Source organism: Vanellus vanellus (genome assembly GCF_965231255.1).
Source record: "Vanellus vanellus genome assembly, chromosome: 1".
NCBI lineage: Eukaryota > Metazoa > Chordata > Aves > Charadriiformes > Charadriidae > Vanellus > Vanellus vanellus.
This window is the reverse complement of record NC_138905.1, coordinates 34,788,603-34,814,796: the sequence shown is the minus strand read 5'-3', so window position 1 is coordinate 34,814,796 and position 26,194 is coordinate 34,788,603. Positions and strand designations below refer to the sequence as shown.

Sequence of the window (26,194 nt, the reverse complement as noted above, 5' to 3'; positions counted from 1 at the left end):
AGGGCCAGCTGCATGACTGGGATTCTGAGGTGAAGGGATGCTTGTCCCATACATGAGTTTCCCAGTACAGAGAGAGAGATAGGATGTTCCTTAGTAGATACCTGCTGGTGATACTGACTTTGTTACTATCTTCAGTCTCTCATATGAGTAAAACTATTGGGGTTTGGGTTTCTTTTGGCTTTGATGGTAACTCTTATTTAAGAGCATTAAATAGGTATGATGCTGCTGTTAGAAGTATCATCACAAATCTTGTATTTTGCTGTTATAAGTATGTTGCCCTTTTTTTCAAGTTGGTAGTCTGTCTGGTTTAGTTCTATGTTGTACTGAAGCTTTTTGGATAGTGACTTTTCTAAGTAGAGCTAGAACACAGTTATTTACCCTTACATGAATATTCTTCAGTTGTTGTTAGTAATCGTAGAATGCTGAAGAAACTTGTGGATCAGCAAGACTTGTCAAGGCATGGATACATAAAAAGGTACTGCTGACATTGAAGTCTATTGTCCAGTTTACTGGACAGTGTAATAAGGTAGCCAAACAATCTGATTTGTAGCAGCACCTCCACATGTAACATTCTGTAAAAGACATGGTGTGTTCCTCACAGTTTTTAGAATCTTCTCAAATGTGTGAGGTCTTATAAAATGACGTCTTTCTTACAGCCCTGATGCGTTTTGCCAATGTCTTACAGGTGCTCTTTTGTTAAGTGAGGAACACTGCCTACTCCCCCGACTTAATATGGAAAGGTCTGTATGGCAGGTTTTGAGCTAGCTTATGATTATAAGATTTATACAGGAAGGAGATTACGTTGTGTGTGTGGCCTCCATAAGGTTCTAAATCTTCCTTGAAACTCTTGGCTTTTCAGATGGTCAGATAGGTTACTAGGTGATAATCATTGCATCTGAGCCACTGCAGCAGTTCCTCAAGCTGTATTTGCACATTTTCATTGAGTTCTTCGTGCCTCCTGTGCTTAGGAGGCAGTTACGGTGTTGTCCCATGTACTTCTGTGAGTGCTGACTAGACATGAGTGTTGGGTGTCCACAGCTGCTATTCAGTTTGTTACTGTTGTGGCCGCCGTAAAAATGAAAGTGTTGAATCTAGCAGGGACATAGCTGTAGCCACAGCATCTGCAATGTAAGTGTGCTTGTCAGTGTCTTGCTGCTAGACTGTGGAAAAAGTAATCCCGAGGAGGACATTCAAGTCAGTGGAAGGCAGTGTACTGTTTAGGATGGTATAATTCTAGCATTTGGCATTGACAGTTTTCTCCTGTGACTTTACCTTGTGTTTTCATGGACTTGGCAGGAAATCTGGGTAGTGCTATGTCCTTGAAGGGGGGGCAGTTTGACAACAAAGTCATAGCTACTCTAGCACCTTGCTACTGCCAAAAGAGTCAATCCCGGTTTATGTCTTCCCTCCCCCATTCTGTCACTTGCAATTTCTTGGGCACATGTGTGGCGCTTAGCTGAGTCTGCTCACCGACACTAGTGGTGAGAAACAGAGCTGCTTCTTTTGGTGGCAGCAAGTTGATAGATTAGATTATCTCTCTTGGGTAATTGCATCCTTAGAGGGTCTGGTAAGAGTCTTTAAATCGGTGGTGTCTCCTCTCCTGAATAGCACTGATTCTTTCCAAAACACTGTATCTATGTGAATAGGCTTAAACCACCTATAGAAAAAGGTTTCCCTTTATTCTGCAAAGCACCGGTCTCTTTCTTTCTCTTCATCTTTGTTGGTTCTATGGCATTCCATCTGGGAAAGCAGACAAGGTGCAATTTGAGCTTACAAAGAGTAAAGATCATCTTTAAAAGCCCACTTTTGAGTGTGCCTGTTGGTTCTATTCTCACTAATGTTCTGGGCCATGAGACTTTACTACAAAAAGGAGCAAATCCAGGATAAGTGCTTCCAGATCCTCAGTTTACCCTTCATTTATTGGAGTGCAAACAACATTACTGAATTGTCACTTGAAACAAGTCTACCTTCCAAGGCTCTTCAGACAAATTAAGTTTTTCCAAATAAAAAGAACTATGAAGATTCTTGATGTACTTTTGCAAATATCCAATAGTGTCCTTTGTGTTTTTTTTTCCTTTCTTGGCATATGTGTTTCTTTAGACTTAATGATACAAGTAGGTAAAAAAAAATTCAAATGTTCAGCTGCCATAGGAAATACTAGGTGTTTCCTCAAGCCATCTCCAAGAAGGCATAAGACTTCTGTCAGAAGTTTTCAAAATTTTCGTCAGCAGCTTTACATTTGCCCAGTAATGGTCCAGAGGTTATGGTGAGCCCATATGGGGATTTCCAGAAGACATTCTGTGTTCTGCCATTAATTACTAAAAAACCTCAGGTTTTGTAAATGTGGCTAATTATTGAGATCTGTTTTCCTTAAAAACATGCTTGCTGAGGAAGAGTCTTAAACCTCCTTCCAAGACTTCTTAAAAAACATCAAAACACATAGCGCAAAGTAGAGTCCTACTTATTGCTGCCCAAAATTTTATAGGAGTAAAAGGTGGTGGTAGTGTTCTATTAAGTAAATAAGCTCTGTACACTGAAAGTATGGCTGACTTCTTTTGTATTTGAAACGAATATTTCTTGAGTTAGTAAAGAGATCGGAACACAACTAAGAGTGCCCCAAATCCTTTTTAAAAGAAGAGAAAACATTTTTAGTAGAAACAGAACAGTCAAAATAAGTCAATACTATTAAGTATTTATGCAACGTGTATCTAAGAAGTTGAAAAGTTACAAATGTTTCCTACATTAAGTCTGTTAAGGGAACAAGAATAAGCCAGTCTTGGATGTGATTTTGCGCTTGTTTATGGGAGATTTTGTTGTATGGGTTCTTGATTTTTTTTCATCCCCCTTTTCAGTTGAACAAGTGTACTGCATAGATACGTTTCTAGTCCCTTCCTGTATTGGAAGAAGCATGTATTTAGCTGTTGCATTTTATTTACAGGGCATAAAGAACACATGTAAATGCTTTGTCTTCTAGTTAGTCAGAAAGGAGACACATATTAATTTCATGTAATTAGGCTACTGTAAATTTTCATCCAATGATTTTTCTATGCCTATTTAATTTTAGGACTTCAGTGTAATAGATCTCAGTTCAGTAAGAAATTCAGTAGTGTGACTTTGAACAGACCAAGTCTTTTCTGCATGCACAGTGAATTAGCATTGAAATAATTTTTATTTTTGGGTTATGAATTGTATGAAGTAGTTTGTGTTAATATAAATCACACTTATATTTTTGTGATACAGAAAACTCTTTAGTGTGTAAATGGCACTTACATCAGTCTGCTTTATGGAGTTGTTTAAGTATATTCTGAAGCTATGTTCCTCAGATGGACAGTGACAAATCTATTCCCACATTCTACAATTAACTCTGTTTAAGTGCTTTTGTTGGCAGATGTCTTTGGCATCTGCCTTCCATGAAGACAAGAACAGGAATTTCCTTTGAAGAATAGCCTAGAAACTTAAATGTTTAACTCCTTTAAAAATAATGGGGGGATGAGGTGGTGGTGTGTACTTGCGGTAATGTCCTTGTTCACTGTTTTCAGTTTAATATACTAGACTATTCTTGCCTTTACCTCAAATATGAAATTAAATAAGGTATTTTTCTTACAAAGTAATTCCATTGAAAATTTACAAGCACCAGAAAAGTACCATCTTGGCTGTAACGCTGTGCTGTCTTTAGGCATTCTTGGAAAGTATTTTATCTAGAGTTAGGGGGATGATTTTGTTTTTTGTCAGTGGTAACATAGCATATTGATTGTTGCTGTCTCGTCAAGTGCTTTGCATGTGTGGGTCTCCAGATATTTTCTTATATTTCACATCAACAACTGAATGATCATAACTAAAATGTGTTGGTCATGAGTCAGTGGAATCCGGTAGAAGTACTCTTTGGATATTAACATTCTTCAAATACGTATTAGACTGATTGGACATGATTAGCCATGGATATGGACATAATATGATCTTCATGTGAGCTCATACAATTTGGTAACTGGAAGAATGACAAAAACTTTATCTTGCCTTTTTTGACTGTCTCCCCCTCAGCTAAGACTACAAATTTCTTGTACAGCATGCAGCTGGCATGAAAAAGTCTGAGAAATACTTCTTGAAGTTTAAAAGAAACTAAAGGAATATATCGCATTTTGGGACAAATAAGTGTTCTGTTTTCTGTGCTGTCTGCTCCTCCTAACTCTGTTTTTAATTTTATAAATATAATAGCAATCTTTAGTGGTAACTCTTCTGCTATGCCAATGCCTGTGATGCCCCTTTTAAAGTAGTGGAGAAAATAGTCTTTCCAAAGTTAATTTGTTAAATATTATGTAAATCTTGATGATGTCTTTCACTTTATAAATAAAAATTTATATTTCAGTAGTATTAAATTCCTCTGCTGTGTTGTGCGAAATGCAGACAAACTGGCAAAAAGGCGTGCTGTGCAAAGCGATCTGTGAAATGCATTAGCAGTACTCAGTATCTGTTTAAATAATCGGTTTGCGAGAAGAACGATGTAACACCACATAAATGTTTTCAGTTGCTGCGCATCTTGGATTTACTGATACTCTGTCAAAGTTTTAGGATCTCTGTTTTTCTAATTGTAACTGCAAGAAATTCTGGGATGTCTTCATGTCTAGAAAGAATACAATGGAGAAAAGGTTGGGGTTTTTTCTGGGGTGAAACAAATCTAAAGAACTTCTATGGGTTCTATTTCTGCTATCTGTCTTGGTGAACTCAAGACCTCTGTTATAATAAGCATGAACTCTACAGCTACTGTCTAAGTTACAATTTGGTATCTAGATTGTGTCTATTTAAAACCTTTTCTGTGGATGGATGCAGGGGGCAGAATTCTTGATCTTGTCTTTAAATGGTTTCAGCTGCAATGTGTCTTGGGACTTCTAAGCTTGAGAGAGATTTGAGCACAGCTTATGGATTTTTCTGCTTCTGTAAAGCATTGCTGAGGTTTTGTTGAGACCTAGAACAGAAGGAATGCTCTTATGTTTTATATATAAAAACATGTATACCACACATCACCATGTGACTTTAACTTTTTGGGACCAAAGCCATCGAAAAGTCCTCTTGCAAATCATAGTGAAAACAACAGACCTCAACCTCATATTTTACGTTCAGACATGCTTTTGGTGGTCTTACCTGTCTTAATTTGATGCAGATTTTGTTTAAGGCATTAAATTTTAAAGTAGCAGTTTGTGTTTTGTTGTGTTCCATCTTGTTTAGCCTGCAAAGGATGATGGTAGGTGATAGTCTGGTCAGGGGTCGTTCTGCTAACAGAACTTGCATACAGCCTACCTGCATTCCCTGCAGCCCAGTCTGTATTAATATTGGTGCTAGTAACTGCTCTACAGTTGATGGCATTTATGCTAGTGATATCTTTAAGTCTCTTTTTTTTTGTATCAAAATAGGATAGCAATGTGGGGGGGAATTGCCTTATAGCTAGGTTTTTGTTTGTTTCTCTCTGCTTTCCCCCAGCTTCGGTTAACTTGATTCACATGCAGTTTCTAATGGGAACATTGTAGCCATTTAGAATTGTAATTACAGATTTCTAATTAGTTTTACAGTTTTGACCATTTCTTTAATGAACTGTCTATGTTCAAGACTCGCAGATCAGAATCCTGCTTTCTTGGATTGCCTAAGAAAGCAAAAAGTGTGTTATGTGGTGTGTATTTGCAGGAGCGTTCTTTTTTCAGTAAAAAGTAGTGATCATTAAAATGCTTCCTGCTGCCAAGATCAAGCAATAAAGACTTGATCAGAAGAAAAGTTTTGGGAGGCAAATTCTGTCTCTCCCCCTCTGGATATCCAGGTGATAAAGGGAAACCAGTGTAGTTTGTAAGAGAAATAGGAGGAAGCTTAGTTGAGGAGTGTGACTGTGGTGTTCTCAGTTCTGTCCTGCTGTTTTTTCTAGCAAAGGCATTAAAGAGTAAGGGGTTTGAATCCTCAGTTGGTGTGCTTCAGGTTTGAATGCTTAAGTAGCAGATCTTGATAATTTCTGATTTCTTCAGTCTCTTGTGAAGTTTTAATTTGTCCTTTTAAATAATAATAATTTTAAAAGCTTTACGTAATTCTGAAGAAAACTGCTGGTCCTTCTAGGGCTGTTGGGTTGGAGCTTTAGGTGCTTATGCCATCTCTGCTGCAACTACAGGAGTTTGAAATGCAGGAGATGTAGCCCTTGGTGAAGATACTTTTTTTAAGTGTGTTTCATTCTGCATGTAGTAGGTAGGCGTCCAAAGAGCATACACTTGCTGTTTATCATGAGAGATCAAATTCTTTCAATTTATATGATGTGGATCACAAGGATATTCTCTGTCCATGTTATTCTTATTTCATACTGCTCCTTTGGAGAACAGTTAAAAGGTGCATCCTCCCCATTCATGATACTCCACTGCACAAGTACTTGTGACCTGTCCCTTGTTTGATAATACAGCTTTCCCTGCGTTGTTGGTTTGTGGTTTTTTGGTTTTTTTTTGTGAGGGCCAGTAGTTCTAATTGTATGACAAAAGCAGGAAGCAAGCAAATGTAAGCTGCTCTCATCTTTCTCACTTGCTGCTACTATGGTGATGCTAGGTGTGGGAAGCAACTAACTCTTCTGGCACCTGGTGCGTGTGTGTGTTTAAGATTTTTGCTTCAACCGTTTGTGAAGGGTAACGTGCAGATGTTAGTTACTGCAGGTTTATCTGGGGTGGTTTGCGTAGAAACTTAGCAAATGAATTTAACTTTTAAAAATAAAAGCACCATTGGTGGTCTTAAAACACTGCAAAAACTTTGCATTTGTTGAACAAAGACAAGTTTCAAGTTGGAAGTATCAGTCACTAGACAGCATTAATGATGCTCATAAATTGCAAACAGATTGTGAATGATCTGTATCTAACTCTTAATGTCATATGTTTCTACTCTGCAAAGGTATAATGAAATGGAGAGCACTGGAGCGCGCTCATGAAATCCATACCAGTAATTTTTATTTTCAAGTTGCAATCTAGATGAACTGTGTAAACTGTTTCTATGTTTTCCAGACTACATTTTGGAAGAAGATGAAGCACAGAAAGCAATGTATTCAAGATACTGAGGGTCAGAAGCATGAAGGCATGGAAGGTAAAGTCTCTGTGTGTGAAAGTATTAAAGTATATTACTCAGGTTCAAGCTATGAAGGTCAGATTTTACAGTTGCTGTCCCAATTAGTATGCTGCTTGTTTTGAAAGAAGTTGCATAAACATAACCACTATCTCGGCATAATATTTTTCTTTGGCCTGGGGGGGTCCCCAAATCCTTTCCTGTCTCTTCTGTTTTTTACTTGTTGACTCCTAGTAGCAGAACAAAAATGGAGATAGCAATTGTTATTCAGAAAAATAATTAATTTAGAGTAAAATTCCTTCTTACATTTTTATATTCTGAAAACAATTTCTACCTTTAACAAAATTGGGACCATTTTTTATTTAATGTACATGATTAGGTAAATATTTGAGGATGTTCAGATTAAAATAGTTGTAAGACTGGAAAACTAACATAAAGGTACGTGTGTATGTAAGATAATGAATATAGAATATACTAGTCTAATTTATTTCATGGGGAGAGAGTGCAAACATCCGAGGAGAAAGAACTCGAGAAAACAATTTCTAAATGACTACATGGCCAATAGGAAACAGTGTGATGCTTGCTTTATTTAAATAGTACTAGAGCTAACTTTCCTTTGCTTTAATATTGGTACAGTAGTTTGAAATACATTGCTTAGTATTTTTCACCTGAAATACATTCTTTTAACTACTCTGGGCAGTGTATTGACTGCATTAGACCTGAAAACTTGATTAATTTGCTTTAAACTACAGAAGACTGTATCTTACTGCCTTATTATTCAAATCTAGAAGGGCTTTGTTCTAAAAACTGGCAAAAATTCTAAGTGTCAATGTTAATATCAGGTGAAGAAAATGAAGAAAGCTGTTCCTGTTCTACTTTATTATATGACGGCGATACGTGCCCCATCTGTCTCAACTGCCTTCTAGAACAAGAGATTGGTTTTCCTGAGACCTGCAGTCATACCTTCTGCATGACTTGTATTCTTAAATGGGCTGAGGTAAGACTGAGAACCACGGTATGTGTTTAGTTTTCAGTAACATCTACTGCATCTAATAACTACATAATTTTTTAAAAAAGAAAATAAGTTATCCATTCTGACTGCACAGAAGTGTCTTGATGACCAGTTTATAAATAGATCATAGGAAACTTTCCCCTTAATGCAATAAAGTAGTTGGTGTTTTCTTTCGCTAGACATCCTGACTTACTAATGGTTACTAAAGATTAGGGATCAGTGAAAAAAATGGTGTTGGCTCTTTGGAATATCAGACGTTATTATGTACATGTTGTAATATTGCAGTGTCGTTAGCTTAATCTTATTTTGTTATGCCTTATGCTGTTTGTCATATTGTCAACTTTCAGGGCTGGGACCAATATGTTTTCATGTTAGTGTACAACATGAGTCTGATTAAACCTTAGTTTTCTAACTCTAAAGAGAATTCAGCTAAAAAGTTTAGTGCTAGTTTGAATGAAAAACTTTCATTTCAATTATAATTATGGCTATTATTTCATTTATGTTAATACCTTTGTAGATAGTTGTGGAACCTTAAAGAAAAATTACTTGTTGAACAAATTCTTGATGATCTTGCTCTATTTAGTTCCCTCTTCTTCACATATTTCCCGTAATAATTGCATTAAGTCTTTGGTGTCTTTACCTTTTCTGTAACTTTTTCAATTGTCAATATAAAACACCAAATTAGAATTGCTTTATACTGCATTGGGGGGGAGGGGTGTGCTTAAATTAGATGCTTCTTTTTGTCCTGCTTCTGTGCACTTGAATTTGTTGCTTATTGTAGTAGAGACCACTAATTGGTTTCTTTGCAATAACTTTCTTTTGAAGTAAATTATGATTTTGGTTTCAGTATATGCTTTAGAATGCTGGTATCACTTATAGGTATGTATATATACAATAGACTTATTTATGTATTATTTTACTTACTATATTTTTAACCTTAACTTTTGTGTTACTTATTACTGAAGGCAGACAGTAACATAAATCACTTTCTGAAGATTTTGTATGAACTTCAGAGTATTAAACAGGTTATTAGGTGAACCTTTCTTTAGATTCACAAACCAGATAATAAATTTAGTCTTCTCTTGCCAGATTTTCTGTTCTGCAAATGATTAATTACAGTGCTTTTATTTATAAGAGAACAGGAAATTCTTATCCACAATTTTATCCTGACTTCCTTAGCTGGTTGTTATAATGGCAGCTGAAAGGCAATAAATAGTGACATGCACAGGGAAGCAGTACAGTAGATGGAGGGCTTGCTGCTGGATTTGAGTTTGTTCACATTGTCTAACAGATGCTTTTAAGCCCAATGAGGAAGGGAAATTCTCTTGTTTTAGAGAGGCAAATGTATGGTACAATATTTTTCTTGTCATGTCACTTTTTTTTTTTTTTTTGCACGAAGTACTATCCAAATAGAATAAAAGCAACTTCTGTTCTAAGAGTTTACAGGTGAAGTAGATATGATGTCATAAAAACGGTGGGGGGCGGCTTTTAAAGCTACGTAAGGTTTCTGCTTCTTTCCATTAGTGACATCGGATGGGTAAAACCAGCCAGCCTTCCTCTTCTGAGGATACTTGACAGTTGGACCTGTTGAGTTCATGAAACTCCATTGCCTAATCTAGTAGTTTTAATTAAAAGTAGTTTTAATTAAATTAAATGGGGGGGGAACTGGTGAAAACTGGCTGACAGATGTTCAAAGGCTTCAGCTGTGAGAAGCAGATGAGGTTTTATGGCTTAGAATGATAAAAACACATTATAAGCATGTGGCTATCTGAAGCATGCTTGTGCCATGTGGTTCTTGTGTCCACTATTAATATTTAGTAAGTAAATGTTTTTGTTCTTTTTGAGAAGTGTCACATAAGGTTTAGTTTTCTCTGCTAGCTTTTAGTTGATCATAACTAAGGAAAAATAAATAATTGACAAGTAGTTATTTTAATTCACTATGAATAATGAAGATATAAAAACTATCTGCTCTTTAAAGTGTGCTATGAGATTCTCTTTCAAGATCAAGTATGTTTATTGGGTATAAATAAATTGGTTTTAAAAACACTGTTTTCCTGTTTAAGTGCTGGAGAACAACAAAATGGAATATAAGATTGAGTGAAATTTTTAAAAAAAAAAAGTCGTCTTACGTTCACATTACTTGAAGTGCTCTTTTGTGTATCTACAGTTATGTTCTATGCACTTAAAGGCTTTGTCAGCAGTCTGTTCAAGTTGAGTATTTCCTCTATCTTTCTGTGTTGCATCTGAATTTCAAAATGTAACAGGAGCGACTACTTCTTTAAACCATTGTTTTCAAATTGTACATATTGTTCTTCTGAGAGTTTGTGGCTTGTGTGTATAACTGTAGATTCTAATTAAAACCAGGGTAGTTAAGGTAAACGGTAAGAGTTTGTTTACCATTCTGCTCCATCTTCTATCTATGCAAGTTTTTTGACATTGCAACTGCAGTTAAGTGTTCTTTACCAGCAGGTTTTCTGTCTGCAAGCAGCAGCCATAACACTTTTCAGATCTCACTTTTTAAGAAGAGAGAGAGATAATATAAATAAATATAGGTGTGCTTAAAAGCAAACTATATAAATCACTTTTAAGTTAGTATATTCTGGTTTATTCCATGAAAGTCTAAAAAGAGAGAGGAAACTTGCCACAGAACATCTAATATATTAGATCCTGATGGCTAAAACTGAGCATTTTGTTTCAGAATTAAGTAGCATTACAGTTGAGTCAGTGCTATATTTTCTTTCCCTTTAAAGAAAGGTGTTCAACTTCTAAAAGAAAAATGAGGGGGAGACCAGAATCCCTGCTAAGAAACTAGTCTTTAAGTGTCCCTTAAATTGTTCTGCTCACTTTGGCTGTTTACTGTAGTTAATTGCAGCATCTGTGAGCATTGCTGTGCACTAAATTTGGTTGCCCACACTATTAAACTCTTCTATACTATTAGACTGTCAACTTGGGTGCCTTTGGCCTCGCTAACTAGTGCTTTCCCAAGAATTGCTGGGCAACACTGGCCAGGCAGACTGTTGGGGACTGTCTTCAGTAGGCATGCAAAAATTAACATAATTGTCATTCACCCTGTGCTAGCTGTCAACTGCTTCTGTAAACCAACATTGCATAATTTACTTTCAAGCTTGAGACTGTCTTTCAATGAGGCTATGTTGGAAGATGATAAAAAGTAAAAGGTGCTAAATCTGGAGCTAAGGGTATTGGACACACCCTTCAATGGGAGTGCTGAAGGATAGCGAAAGTGAAAGGTTGCTTTTAGTATAAAGAGCACATATGTACAGGATAACATTCTTTTGCCCACATAACAAAAAGGGAGCTTTGGCTATTGCTATATGTGTAGGAAAAAAGGGGAGGTGGGGGGCAGACCAACAGTGAAAAACACACACACAAAAAAAACTATCTGGAGTCTTCAAACACGACTGGTACTGTTGTGTTATATCAAGTGAAGTAATTACATTAGGCGTTTCTCTTGCCTGTAATACCACTAGTAGATTAGTTGGCTCAAAACTGTAACTTTAACATTGATTTTCTGGTATGCTTTTGTTTTGTAGATGAGTTGATAAGCACATGTATTCTAGTTTATCGTAATCAGTTCTGAAAGCATTTAAGTAAAGCTAATGTGAAGGGTGGTTAACTAGGTATCTATGGCAAGCAGATATGCAAAGCAGCCAAAACCACCTCAGCTAAGACAACTGCTTTAGCAGCAATAGTATCTTGCCTGCATGCATTAGAGGAAAACTCTCTAGTTTTCTATATTCAATTCAAAGAAAACAAACTTAAATTAGAGGAGATAAATATTTACTCTGCTTTACTCTTTCATTTCCCTTCTGTTCTTCAGAGTGCTAATAAATATACTGGGGATTTCTATCCTTGCTCTTCTATTAATTTCTCTTATGAACCACCATGAGAGAAGAATGCTGAAGACAAGATTTGGTGTGTTGTCTGCATTATTGCAATGATTGTGTAAGAGATGTTGATTTCGGGGACCATCCCCTACTAAGTTTCTGTCTCTCAGTCTCTGTACCTGGTTTCCTTCATTCATTTTTCCTTATCTGGAGGATTTGAAAGTGGAATACATTCAACTGTGAATTCCCTAAAGCATTGGGGCATATTCAGGTAGGCCCTGTGCAGTATCAGTTTTTGACTAAATAAAACTGAACAATTGACACAAAGAGCTGTCTTGCATTACGTTTCTAGCAGATGTTCTGTTCTTAGAATATCATTTCCTTTGTGCTGGTATAAGGTTGGGATCATTGATTATGTAGAGTATACTGTACATGTATATTCTTTGGAGGGTAAAGAGAGTTACATATGGCAACTGGAATTCTTCCTATCTGGATTTCTTTTGTCGTAAAGGGTATAGGAAGGAATCAGCTTATATGGCAACAAGTTCCACAGTGGTCTGCAGTACAGAGCACTGTGGGCAGGATTAAGATTACATTCACGAACCAAATATGCAGTGTGTTCAAAGAAACATGAAACCTAAAAATCCAAAACAACAATAAAAACCTTCTTGTTCAAGTGCATCCACGGTAATGCATACATAGACAATGCATCGGAGAACAGCTGCAAAGAAAAACTGTATTAATCAAATTCTTTCAGAAAATCTAGACTTTAGGTAATTTATTTTTTTTAAATTACATGTTTGTCGTTGTGGTACATAGTTGTTCTTGGCATATTTCCCTGCTTAAGCAGGGCAGCTCGACAAGATGACCTCCAGAGTTCCCTTCCAATGTTAATCATTTTGTGATTCTGTGATTTATCGAGTACGTTCTCTCAGCAACTTATGAAAGTTAATGTAGTTTAAGTGAACATTGAATCATTTCATCCTTTCCTAAAGACAGCCACCATTCCAATAGAACTTGTCAACACTATCACCATTTTGGATTGGAAGTTAAGGACTAGCCAACTGAGTGATGTAGGTAGAAAGAAGACAGCCGTTTAGAAATGTAACTTGTTCTGTTGATTAGCTGTTGAGATTAGAATCTCTGTTCTTAGGCATTTTGTATCTTTACTATACCATGAATGATATTTAAAAAAAAAAAAAAAAAAAAAACACTAACATACCTTTTTTAAGTAGACTGAAAAAGAAATCCTCCTGAGTTTTTACATGCTTGTAGAAAATAGTGCATTTCCTGATGTGTTCCTCCTTTTCTTTCATCAAAATGTGGAGAGGTGTTTCTCACTATGTATGTTGTTACAGTCTGCCATTTCAGTTGCAGGCAGAATTGTTGTGGGCTTTTTAGTGTGCTATATTATTACTAGGTGGAGTGAAGTGTACAGAACCTCGCCTTTAGGCCTGAATTTAGTTATGAGAATCTGGTATTATTTGTGTTGCTTAACGGGCTCTCTAATAAAGAAGAAGTAAAGAGTGCAGGGGCATATTTCTTCTTGGTTCAGCTTTTCAGTACATTGGTTGAACAGGCTTTATTACAGGCCACTTGAAGGGGGGAAAAAATTATAGGGGAAGGGATTAACTACAGCAGCTCTAATTCCATACTCGCATCTTGTTACTACTTGTTACGAAACCTCGTAATGTGGAACCTGATGAGATGGGGATATCTGCCAAAGTTATTTTATCAGCCAAATATGTTCTGAGGTTAGCTTGTACCTATTTGTATAGCTTCCTGAAAATTCCCAGCTGGACTATAGTAACTGCTTCAGCTTTTTTTTTTACCTCACTTTGTTCAAATGCTGTTTGAAGTGGTACAGTTAAAATAAGGGGCACTTATTCCTTGAGTTTAGAGATCACAGGTTTGTGGTGCTGTAGCAGTTACAGAGATATTGAATGTTAAGTTATGCCTGTGGAGCTAAAGCAAGATTTTTCTAGAGTGTCATCAAAAACAAATAAAATACTATGAAATGAGTTTTTTGAAGAGCTTAAGAACAAACACGCACATGCTCACGGATAGCTTTTCAGAGGTTACGTATTTATGAAGACAGTTCTCAGAATATCACAGGATAGGTGAAAGAATCGATCACTGCAGAGTTACGAGTTTTAACATGAAAACTATGAGTAGTTTCATGTGGAGGGTAAAACAGTTGAAGACATTTTGAAGTATGGTGAGCTATTATTCTGTGTTTCTCCAAGAAGTGCACTGTTGGGAAGAAAAGCAAAGCAACTCACAAATACCAGCTGTGAGGTTCTAATGATTTTGATGAGTACATTAAATACTACATGTTCTGATTTTTAAACAGCTATGTTAAAGGAAGATATTGTATGAAGCTCTGGTTCTTCTAAGGTTGTGATGCATCCCACACTCCTCCTCCCTTGTGTACAACAAAAGTGATAGCTGGTACTTGGACTCACTCCATCTCAATTTTTTTCTTGTTTTAAATATTTTTCCCCAAAAAGGACAGTGTACATTCACTATTACTTATGATGCTGCCTGAACAGAAGCATCAGAAGAGAGGAATTGCTAACTGGTCTTGAATGAACAAAGACTCAACACCTTCTTTGGTCACTGGGGAAAAAAACCAAACAACAAAACAACCAAAAACCAGACAGAGAGACATGAGTAAAAGGCCACCACTCCTCATGATTACTTCTTGTGAAAAAGTAATCAACTTTTTGTACCCGTACTCCTTTCTATAGCAGCACAAATTCAGTCTTGCTGTTGGGTAGAAGGACAGGGGAAACTTTTTTTTTTTATTCCTTCAATTTCCACTTAAAAGGCTTGTTCTTATATGTTAGCAGACAGGTGAGAGCTGATGCATGTTTAGACAAAAGTGTTACACAGATGAGAAAACCTCTAGCTTTCTTCAAGGCTACCCAGCAATTGTACTGTGCTGGGGAGTGTGGGGGTGCACATGGGACTGTCCTGTCTTTACTAGAATTTCTCTTTGAGATTTGTTGCGAACTATCAGATAATGCTAGGGCTATGAAAAGCAACTGAGTGGGAGTGGAAAGAGCATCTGCTGTTTCTAAACGTAACTAAACCTAACAGTAGCTTTTGATTCTTCCAGAATGTTTTCTTCTTTTTCTACTACTATCTATAACTGTATGAAATTGTTAAACATTTGTCCAGAAGAACTGAACATATAACAGTGAACAGTTTTTCTAGTGGAGCAAAAAAACACTTGTAACACTCAGTATTCTATGATACTTCATCGCAAGAATAAACAACTTACTGTGACTTAAACTAGGGAACAAAACTTAATATTCATATGTAAATTTAATGTAGAAACAGATTGTATTCTTGGAAAAACTTACTTTTCAGCAAAGTTAAATCTTGAAATTACTAAGAAAATTAACTTCTTCCTACTGATCTTTGACAATCTGGTATATCTAAAAATCAAGGTATTCCCTTAAAGTTTGCAGCTCATTCAGCAGTTACAGTGCATTGCATACTATCAAATATCCCAATTGAACAATACACTGCTATGTTACTGTGGGTTAGCTTTACGTCGACTACAGGACAAAAACTGTCTTCATGATCTGAGTCCTTAGGGAACTGGCTTAATTACCTAATAAGGTTTTCTTAACTAAGGCCATGACACTGCAGGGAACAATGGTATCCACCAACAGGGGGAAGTTTTTAGTTAGGATAGAATGCCAGAGCATCAAAAGGAGAGGTAATGGCTTTATCTTACATTCTTGTTTAACAACTTGTTCATGAAACTACCCCTGGGGTTTTTTGGTTTGTTTGTTGTTTTTTTTTTTAATCAGGCTAACTTTGTTCTGTCTACTTCAATTGAAATCAGAAGCTGCCCAAATGCTCAGGGTTTGGGGGCTGTGTAGGTGAAAAAGAAGTTGAACATTCTTTGAAATTGAGAAAAGAACAGAATGAACTGGAAAATGATAAGCACCAATGAAAAGATAAGAATGAAGTTCACTGGATTTCAGGGCAGAGTTCATATGCAAGTTTCTCATAGTTGCTTATGCAATTCTGATACTGTGTCTCGCTTACATAAATAAAAGTGTAATACTCTGATAGTTCTTTTAAGGGCAGAAATTGCATGCCTCTTAAGGGAATACAATTCATATACTGGTTCTTGTTCAGTGGATGAATTGGGCTCGAGGCAGGGTGTGGGGTGTTGGGGTTTGGGTGTTCTGTTTTTGGTTGGTTTTTTTTTCTTTGTTTTAGAAGAGTTCTGAACTGAACTTGTGAAGGCCAATGGAATGAAGGGGGGAGGTGGGAGGGAAGATGACAAAAAAACCCAAAACAAACAAAGAAAATTCACCAACTCCCCCACCCCCCCAAATACATACAACTGTTTATTCATTTTAATTCCATATCTAGAAGCAATTCCTAATATCTAATATGGATTTTTTGAAAGTTGATTCCTTACATGACCCAGTTGGGTGGAGGTTCATTTGAAGCTTCCCTATCCCATGGTTAATAACATTTTATTGTTCTCTGTGTGTGTGCACATGCACGTTATCTAACGCAGTGCAGCCTCAATAGAAGGGCACTTCAAGTGATTGGGGAAAAAACAATAAATCTGTATTTCTGTCAAACTGTAGAGTAAAATAACCTTCAGTTCCGTTCTCTTGCAAACTGATGTGTAAAACTTCAGTTGCCTTACACATGGGAGTCTGTTTTCTCTGCTGACTGCAAAAAATTAGATGTGAAATAGATATGCAAGATGAGGGAAGGTGTTACCTTGCTTGCTGTTGGCCCTCGCACTTTTATTTTCAGGGGGACAGGATGCAGAACCCAACACACTTTCTGTTGAAAACAGCATTAAGAAATGAAACACTAGAACAATAAGAAATTAAAGACATTTGCCTATTGGTATAAAATCAGTTGCCTAACAGGGATTAAAAAATAGAAAAGTGTAGCTAACAATGTAAAATGCTTTCCTTTTTTGAGCACAGCTTCTGAGTTATGTTCTTGCTTCCTTTAGGTCTTCCCCTGAGGAGGAATCTACTTATATGAAACAAAATACTGAGTGTATAGATAATGTGTGCAAATATATCATTATTGTGAACAAGTAAAAAATTTTTTTGTTTTCACTACTATAATAGTGAATAAAAATACAGAAAACTGAGACTTCTAGCTTATTACAAATTTTATAATAAGAAAAATATTTTTTTCAGACACAGGCTTCCTGTCCTATTGATCGCAGACCGTTTCAAGCAGTATGCAGGCTTGATGCATTAGAAAAGCAGATAAAGGTAAGTTCCAGACTTATTTTCTTAAATAACTTTAGTTGTAAGAACACTTGAGTTATGCTGCAGCCTTTTATTCATACATCTGTGTTAATAAGCTTTCCTAGTGAAATAACTATTTAATGTCTCTATTGCATATTTGAAGCTAGGAATTATTCTTAATTATTTTTTCAAAGCAAGTCTTTGCATTAATAATAATCATAAAGGTGCTATTGCCACTTTATAGTATCTTCGAGCATTCACTATATATCCAAGAATAGAAGCATAGTAATTGGTCTCAAAGTGTTTTTTAACTAGGTTTTATAAACAAGTGGTATATAAATTGGCATGCAATCTTGCCTTTTTTTTTAGCTGCGGTGAATCTTGTGTGCTCACAGCTTCCAATTCACAGACCAAAATATATGAAGGCAAGAGGAATTAATTAATACTAAGTCTCATTCAACCTAAATTTCTGATATTTTTTTTTTCCTGCTTTCAACTCTTCTGAATAATACTGCTGTAGAGAGTAGTTTATCAAGTAGGAAAATAACACTGGATATTTATAGATGATCTTGAAAATGTATATAGAAAGAAGCTGATAATTCTGTGTACAGTTTTGAAATTCTGTGGTGAAACTATGGTTATAAGTAATTCCTAAGCTGTTGGGTTTGCATTTTGCTATGTTTAGGAAACGAGCTCCTGCTACCCATTTGTTGTGCTTCTAGAGGCCCAGGCAGTCAACTGTAAAGGAACCAGACTGATAGCTGCAGATAATTCCTTATAGAAAATTGTTAGCATATTTTACCTTCTTTATTTCTAAAGAATCGAGGAAGCAGCTGAAACAAGATAAACTGAAGTTTTCATTTGGAAGAGTGTAAAAGGCTGTATCAAAATATAGTTTGAAAAGTTCTTTGTTGATAGAACTGCAGTGTAAACAGGTGGGCAGAGAACAAGGGTCCTGATCTGAAAAAGAGCCGCTGGAGCAGTAGGGATAGATGGAACGTGAACCAAGAAATGCTGATACAGCAGTCAATGTTAGCAGGGATGCTCTCAGGGCATTGGCAACTTTCACTTTGTGATATTCATAATTGGAATGCTAATAGCTTAAGGAGTTGCATATAAAGCCAACATTCAAGAATGAAGAAATACAGAATATCTAATGCAAACAATGGCAATGTAGCCATTGAAGTAACTTCATAGTGTGTAGTAAAAATTGTATTGCTTTGATAGAATTTTGAAGATGTGGAAAAAACCTGATGTTATATGAAATCCTTAAGTTATTTTACTATAAAGGAAAATCAGGTGTTTTTTAATTATGAGGAAGCATTTGAAACTGAGTGGTAGTTCAGCATTTTCCCAAGCTGAACCTTGTGTATTCAGATCAACCAACTTAGTTTAAAAAACTTAAGCTTCCAAATTCCCAATGGAGGATAGTGCATAGCTTTGAGATACTTGCCATGGCAGTCTGATTGTTCAGGGATATTTGGTCTTGTGGTATTAGTATGCATCTCTGGCATAGCCAATATACATATAAAGGTGGGGTTTTTTCCATGTCATGAAAAACAAATGGAAAAAAATTTCAAATCTGTGAGATTAAAGAAGTTATGATATGAAATTATTTTAAGTCCTTCTGTTTGTGTTTATTTTCTCTGTAGACCTTAAGAGTCTTTGAATGTATTTAAAGCCCATGTGTATTGAGATTCCAGACCGGATTGACTTTATTTTTCAATACAGGTTCAGGTTAAAAAACAACTAAGGAGGAAGGAAGAAGAGGAAAACTGTGCTTGCAATAAGGGAAAATACAGCCATGCAAAGATGAAGAGTTTTATGAGGTTGGTCGTCCACTTAATTTCAAGCATTCTAATTGGAACATTCAAGATATAAATTGAACTGTTTTAAAATGTACACCCTGGAAATATTTTCAAAATTTAAGTTTATTTTAAAATAAACTATTTTCCATCAGTGTTAGTTTAGCTTTATTTTTATCACTGATGTAATTCCCACTTGAATACTTACGATAGCAAGAAGTAAGGGGCAATATATTTTTTGCATTGAGCTCTGAAAGTTGCCTTTTTCAAGCAATTCAAATTAATAAGAAATCTGTCAAGATTTTATGGCTAGATCATATTTTAACAATATTAATCTTTTTGGTTATCTAAACAGACATCCCTTTTCTTCAATGTTATCATAAACATTGTTGGTGTTCCTTTTTTACTATAAAACAAAGTTGTAGTCAAGAACTGATTTCATTCTAGTGAGTTTGAGAGGGAGCTGTGGAAATACCATTCCTGTTTTGAGAAGCTTTATCTTTTCACGTTTGCTGCATCGTATAAGGGGAAGCTCAGGATTACACAGATGAATTTCACTAAATAGTGATAATCTAAAGTCAGTGTGTAGTGAAATATGTGATATATACAGAGTTCTTGAGATTTGAATTTGAAGCAGAATTCAGTACAGGAAAGATAACTGGAAGTAAATTACCTTTTTAGGCTCTTATTAGAAAAGATTGATCTTTCACCTCACTGTTCTGAATCACCATTGACGTTGATATTCTTCAAAGTATTTATGCAAGCAAATTATAACATCTCACATGTTGCCATGAAATCAATCAAAATTAAGCATTCAAATTTAATATAGGATATTGGGTTTTATTGTGTAAATCCATTTTCCTTTTTTCGATCTGTAAGCTTCTTGAAGCACTGTGGCTTTTAATATATGGAAGATGAGATACATGATGCAAGTTCAGGTTTTAATAGCAGTCAGAACTTGGTTTATGTGCACGAAATAAAAATTCCTTAAAATAGGAGTTGATTTTGTTTGGATGTATATAATGTTAGCTTAAATATGCCCAGAAATAACTTTTGTAATATCTTTGTTAATCTTGCAGAAGAGCTGTATGTCCAGACAGAGGGCCATTAATAGCAAAATTAAGCAAAGTAGTGAAGAAAAAATACAGTAAGTTGGTATTTGTCCTCCGCTTGCTAAAATTGCTGGGGTTTTAGAATTTTTCTTGATGAGACAATTTAATGTGTTTTTATTATTATTATTACTTACATTTGCATATGAAAACCAAGTACCAAGGAATAGGTTAGAAGCATGGAACTTAACAGAACAAAATTGCAGTATGTGAAACTGCTGTTTTTCTTTTACTGGAAAGACTGCCTCTTCAATTTCAGTCATAAGTGAAATGAATTTAAGCTGAAACCAAATCCATTTTCTGCATCAGATAGTCAGTGCACAGCTAATGATGAGCCTTTATTCACAGCAAGTTTTTTTGCAAGAGTTCAGACACAAGAAGCACTTAGCTGTATTTTGGGGGGATTGTTTAATAGATATTGCTCCATAAGCATGTTAACTTGTGAAACTAAGCAAATATCTGAGAGAGGTGAGAACTGCTTGATATATAAAAAGCTATTGTGAAGGTGCATGCATTTTAATTTTACTCAGTTTGTATGTAAACAAATTGTAAATATACTTGAGATACGTTTTCATTAACCTCTCATTACACTACAGATTTTGCTAAATAATTAAAAACTAGTATGCTAAAGTTAAGATCAAAGTTTTGTTTCTTATTCCACACAGGTAATATATTATATGACAAACGAAACAAGAAAGCTTTGTCTGTGAAGATAAACAAGGTTAGTTATGATAATGAAATATTTGTAAACTCTTTTTTTATGAAAGCATTTTTAAAGCTACCTTTCTGCTTGTTTTTGAGCTTAACTTGTATTTGTTAGTTTTTAGTGTGATCCAAACTTTGTTATTTTGTCTCTTTTTTGTCTTGAAGGAAGTAATTAGTCTATAGTGCTAGGTTATATGAGCTTCTCTCTCAGGTTAAACTTAGTTTTGTGGTGGTAAATGTTTTCATTTAGGTTAGGATGTTACATTATAAGATACTGCAACTACCCTGTTTTCATCTTTCTTCACCAAAAGAAGGTGGTATTAGGGACAAGCTGTTAGCCAAGTACCATTATATGAAGAATATGAAGTTTTTCATTATTTTAATGAAAATACATAGTTGTAATCAACCAAGTAATTAGTTATGAATAAGCAAGCCATGGACATTATAGTTTGCATCAAGTTGTTTTTTTAATGGGAGATTACTCCCAAAAATGTTTGTGTTTCCAGGTTTCTTGTTTAGTTCATAAATTTTAGCCTACAACACAGGCTTATAATAGGCAGAATTTATAAGTAGCTATAAAGTCTCTGATGTTTGATTTCTGCCTTCCCTCCTTTCAAAAATATTTTGTGTCTCTGGGATGCAAGTTTGTGATAGGTGCTTTCCTACTCATAGTTATACCTGTAAACGTATTTGCATGAAGTAATTTTAGGCCGTAAGTTTAATTCTGAAGTGTAAATGTCAGCGTTCTTCATCATTCTTTCTTACCTGAAGTTTAAAAACTTGGAGGGAAAAACTGTGATCAGGTCCCTGTTTTGCCTGCTGCCTTGTTTCATGTAGTATATGGGCACATCACGTGTGTTTTAAGTAGCTGGTGGCCTGAGTTGTCCCTTTTATTTGGTGCATATACACCGTAGTTCTCAGGGATATCTTTAGCTCCAGCCTTCCCCTTCTAAATCAGGTATTCAGGAATTTTGGTTCTGTTACCATGTAGAGTTTAAGGTACCTTTCATTGAATTGAAGAGGTTTGGGACTGAAAGGATAGGGCTTAATGATAGATCAACCTCTAATTTGACTTCAAGGTTGGTGAATGCTTTCATATCTAGTTTCACTGATTTATTGTGCACTATTTAATACCATTAACGTCTCAAATGGCACCTATTGCAAAAAAAAGCATAAACAAAAGTTGAGCCATTAAAAATCTTCAGGAGGAGGTACAGGGCTCAATTACTCCCTTCAAAATTTAAAAGAAAGCACTGATTTACTAACAGCCACTTCATAAGGATATTTGTGGAACATCTGGATAGCTTTTTTTAGATGGAAGGGGAAATATTGTTCAAAATGATAGTATTTTTAAAATTAAACTTAAAAACAACAGCTTTTTAGGAGAAACTTAAAATTTGTACTTTGAAATAGGGCGTGTTCCCATCAAAACCAGCTCTCTGTGCCAAGTTTGATGGAGCGTGTGGATAATGACTGCATACTTGAGACCTATAAATAAATATGTCCCACTATGAAGCATATTTTTCATCAGAGTAAATATATTCTGAAAGAAAATGACGGGAAGACTCTGTAAGTTCCCATTTTAAAATACCAGTCATGGGGAATGAACAGGAATGTTTTAGTCAGATTCAAGGTGGCATTAACCCTTTAGGTGAAAAGATATAAAAGGCAAAAATGGGTCAGTGTAGGTAAGTGTGTCAGTCTGGGAAAAGTGGCTGGAGGATTATTGTTCATCTTCTTTTTCCCTGCAGACAGCCCAGTAGAGAGCAACAGTTTTCTGCACACAACGCAAATGTAATACGCTAGCATACTGTGGGTGGCCAGGTGTTGTTAATAATTAAAATAGAAGGTCGTTATTTGTTGAAATATTACAGGGATTCTGAGTGTTGTGCCTTTGTGTGAGGGCCCAGTAAACAGACGCACCAGTCAATCTTCAGTTTTGTAGTTGTACCTGAAGGCAAAGGAGAATCCCAGCTACTTAGGTTAGGCTTTCTGTTACTTTGAAAGCAAACATTCAGTGAACTGCTGTGAAGAGGTCTGTCTTGAAGGTGCTAGTGCTGTACTTCATTAAGTAGCAGAAATGGGAATTGTGAAATAATAAAGATCTTGCTCAGTTATTCACAGTTTCTGTATGGAACATTAAAGATTTTGCCAGGGAAAGCCTATATAAAATGTGAAGTTTATCTGCAAAGAGCAGGTGTTGAAAATTTAGACTGAATAGAGAAAATTTGTTTGCTGTACCTGTGAATCTCAGCATATAACTACAGAGCTACTATGGTGCCTGCTTTTTGTAAGCTAAAGTCTTGCTGGCGTGATTTAATTTCAGTGCATCTTCATGTATTAAATATTAATTATTTTATTTTGGGTGTCTTAACTCTTTTTTTTTTTTTTTTTTTTTTTGTAGCCCAGAAGACAGACCTGCTGGAATGAGTGCTTCAGAACTAATTTCTTCAGCACGCTTCCGGCTGGTGGTAGCAATGAAGAATCCTTTTTTAGCTGTAGAAATGACTGGTTGGTATATACTAGTGATTAATATAAACTGTTGGGTTACTGTATTGTAGATGCTATAGTTCCTTCTGCTTCTGTCTGCATATACTGCCTTAAAGTACTCTGATGAAAAGCAGTTAAAGGATAAACATGAACATTTTAAAACTGGTATTGTTAAGGGCACACCCCAATTTCTGTCATGTGTTCAGCATTAAAATACTTAAGTGTGTGCTTTTAATCTCATTGATTTAATGGGAGTTAAGTTTTATTTTTAGCTCATATTTTAACTCCTTGCTGAATTGAAGCCTTGGATAGGAAAGTGTTAGTTCTGTTGTTACAACAGCAGTTAGTAAAACTGTTGTGATTTAACCCCAGACAGCAAATAGGACCATGCAGCTGCTTGCTCACTGCCCCTGGTTGGGACTGGGGAGAGAATCAAAAAAGTAAAAGGGAGAAAACTCATGGGTTGAGATAAAGATAGTTCAAGTAAAGCAAAAGCTGTGCACGGAAGCAAAGCAAAACAAGGAATTAATTCACTGCTTACCATGGGCAGGCAGGTGTTCAGCCATCTCCAGGAAAGCAGGGCTCCATCACACTGTAACAGTTACTTGGGAAGACAAACACCATCACCCCAAACATTCCCCCCCCCTTTCATGCCCTGTCATACTGGGCATGACATCATATGGTCTGGGACATCCCTGTGGTCAATTGGGGTCAGCTGTCCCAGCTGTGTCCCCTCCCTACTTCTTGTGCCCCCACCCAGCCTGCTCACTGGTAGGGTGGTGTGAGGAGCAGAAAAGGTCTTGATTGCCTAGCAACAACTAAAAACACTAGTACACTATGAAAAGGATTTTTCATTCCAAATCCAAAACATAGCACTACCCCAGCTGCTAGCAAAATAGTTAACTCTATCCCAGGTGACACCAGGACAAACAGTTAACAGCAAATATCCTGTTTTGTATCAGAAACAATCTTCTTGTTGTTCCTTAACTCCAAGAGGAATACTATAAACAAACATGAAGCATTTTAACTTAATGAGCCTAATACGTGGGGGGGGGGATTTTTGGTTGAGAAGGTGGAAGAAAAAGAATGGTGTAGGAGAACATTATTTCAATAATATAGACACAATAATTTTTTATTAGACCATAAGTTTCCAGTAGTCTGTAAACAAAAAAAAAAAAACCTTTTTGCCATGAACGCAACAGTATTAACTTGTCAAGGATGCAAAGTTTCTCCATCTTTTAACTCCCTGGAAGACACATTTCATCTCCTGTTTTCCATGCTGTCTGCCTCATTCATTTAGGACTTCTGTTATGTTTACTATGACTGCTTTTTCCCTCTAAACAATAACCATGTATAGTTTCATCATGACTGAAAGTTCTAATACAGTGAAGTTTTTAAAGTTATTGATTGACAATTTTGTATTTCAATAATTGCTTCTTAGTACAAAGTTACTTTTTGTAATTTTTTGTATAAAATTTGTATTTCAGTACAGAATTCACAGAAGTCAATGCAGTGATCAGACAGAAGAGACAAGAACTGGAATTGTCCTGTTCATCTGTGCTTGCTAGAGTTGAAAGGTATGTGTTTTGTACTCCTAATGCAAGGTTCTTAATATAATACTTCAAGTTTGGAATTTGATTAATTCAAATTGATCTATAACTAAGTTCTGGTTTTGCCTAAGGTTTGATGAGGGAGTCTGAATAAGTATATATTTATTTTGTATGTTTAGGAAAAAGAAAAAAATAAGCTTTTACTAAATTGTTGTATAGACTGTTTCTTGTTTTTCTGCAGAAAAGGCTATTCTTCTGAAGTACTAAATCAGCGTTCAGAATTTTATTTCCAGTAGTATAGCCTACTAATTTGGAGTAGACTGTTTGTTAGAGTTCTATATTTGGCTTTGAAGAAAGCCAAATGTATATTGCTTTAACATAGCATATCTTGTTCAAACTGTTTTACTAGATTAGGCCTTAATATTAGCCTGAAATTAAATAAGAGAAGGAAGGCTTTGTTCTTTGTCAGCTTTGCCTTTCTTTCCAACTGTGATGAGGTTGGAAGTGTCATGGTTGCCTAATGTTTTGGTTTTGTGCATTGTTTCCAAAACTTGTTACTGACATCTAAGATGGTAATGCTTTTACTTTTCCAGAATTCCTTTAATGTCTTACGGAGCTGAAGCTGAGACCTTTCTTCTCACTTCTACTACAGTGGCAGGGACAATTCTTCCAACAAATATCAGGCCTTTGGAAAACTTTGGTAAACTTTTTTTTTGTAAGTTTTATTTATAGCTCATGTGGAGTATTGTTAAAATATGATTCTCAGAAATCAAAGTGGAGTATACAGTTACAGTTAACAGAAAAAGGAAATCTGTTTTGATGCACTTTGGTACCATTTCAAAACCAGCTGGTTATTTCTGAAATTACAGTATAGAATATGAACCAGCCACCCCAAAACAGAAGAGTAGTTAGGAAAATGTGCAGTGTATGGATCTCTTTCAGTATGCCTACAAGCCCTACAGGGCAAACGCTTGCAAAAGTGGTCAAGCTCAGGAACTTAGCAGAAGACAAAGACAATTAAGAATTACCTTCCTCCAGTTGCTTTAACAGCTTCTCTCTTCATACTTGCAAAAATGTAGTTTCTCTTCCAACAGGCTGCACAAGTTCAAAGAAGTGAAAACAAGAGAGTGGTATTTTGTAAGGCTAGAGATAATACTTTCTTGAATTGGGAATTATACTACTGTCACTTGACTAGAAGGCAAAGAGATGGGAGAGATTTGGGTCTCTTGGCTTACAAAAATTTTGAGAAAGTAAGTGAATTGCTGGAAAGAGTTAAGTAGTAGAAGGATCATGAAAAAGATGCTTTACTCATTGATTTTCTGCATTCTTGTTAAAGGTACTTATTTCACCTCTGCATT

At 35.9% G+C, this 26,194-nt stretch overlaps 1 protein-coding gene and 1 long non-coding RNA gene across 4 annotated transcripts in view; one reads left to right on the top strand and one right to left on the bottom strand.

Moving 5' to 3' along the window:
* Positions 1-26,194, top strand: part of SCAF11 (SR-related CTD associated factor 11) — a 48,642-nt gene that overhangs the window by 9,741 nt on the left and 12,707 nt on the right. For 2 of the 3 annotated variants that reach the window (XM_082480697.1, XM_082480695.1), the window contains exons 1-9: positions 6,989-7,089; positions 7,911-8,065; positions 17,124-17,201; positions 18,909-19,006; positions 20,062-20,129; positions 20,757-20,812; positions 23,201-23,307; positions 24,774-24,863; positions 25,430-25,536. In XM_082480697.1, the coding sequence (XP_082336823.1) occupies positions 7,029-7,089; positions 7,911-8,065; positions 17,124-17,201; positions 18,909-19,006; positions 20,062-20,129; positions 20,757-20,812; positions 23,201-23,307; positions 24,774-24,863; positions 25,430-25,536 (820 nt within the window). In that variant the 5' untranslated portion in view covers positions 6,989-7,028. Of the gene's footprint in view, positions 1-6,988; positions 7,090-7,910; positions 8,066-17,123; positions 17,202-18,908; positions 19,007-20,061; positions 20,130-20,756; positions 20,813-23,200; positions 23,308-24,773; positions 24,864-25,429; positions 25,537-26,194 lie in introns of those variants that run through there. The other variant, XM_082480696.1, reaches the window with a different exon arrangement.
* On the bottom strand, positions 4,863-23,873 carry LOC309669923. Its single transcript, XR_014268954.1, has 3 exons — positions 23,828-23,873; positions 16,687-16,752; positions 4,863-4,960 (listed from the first exon to the last, which is right to left on the bottom strand). It is a non-coding gene; the product is annotated as an uncharacterized lncRNA (long non-coding RNA).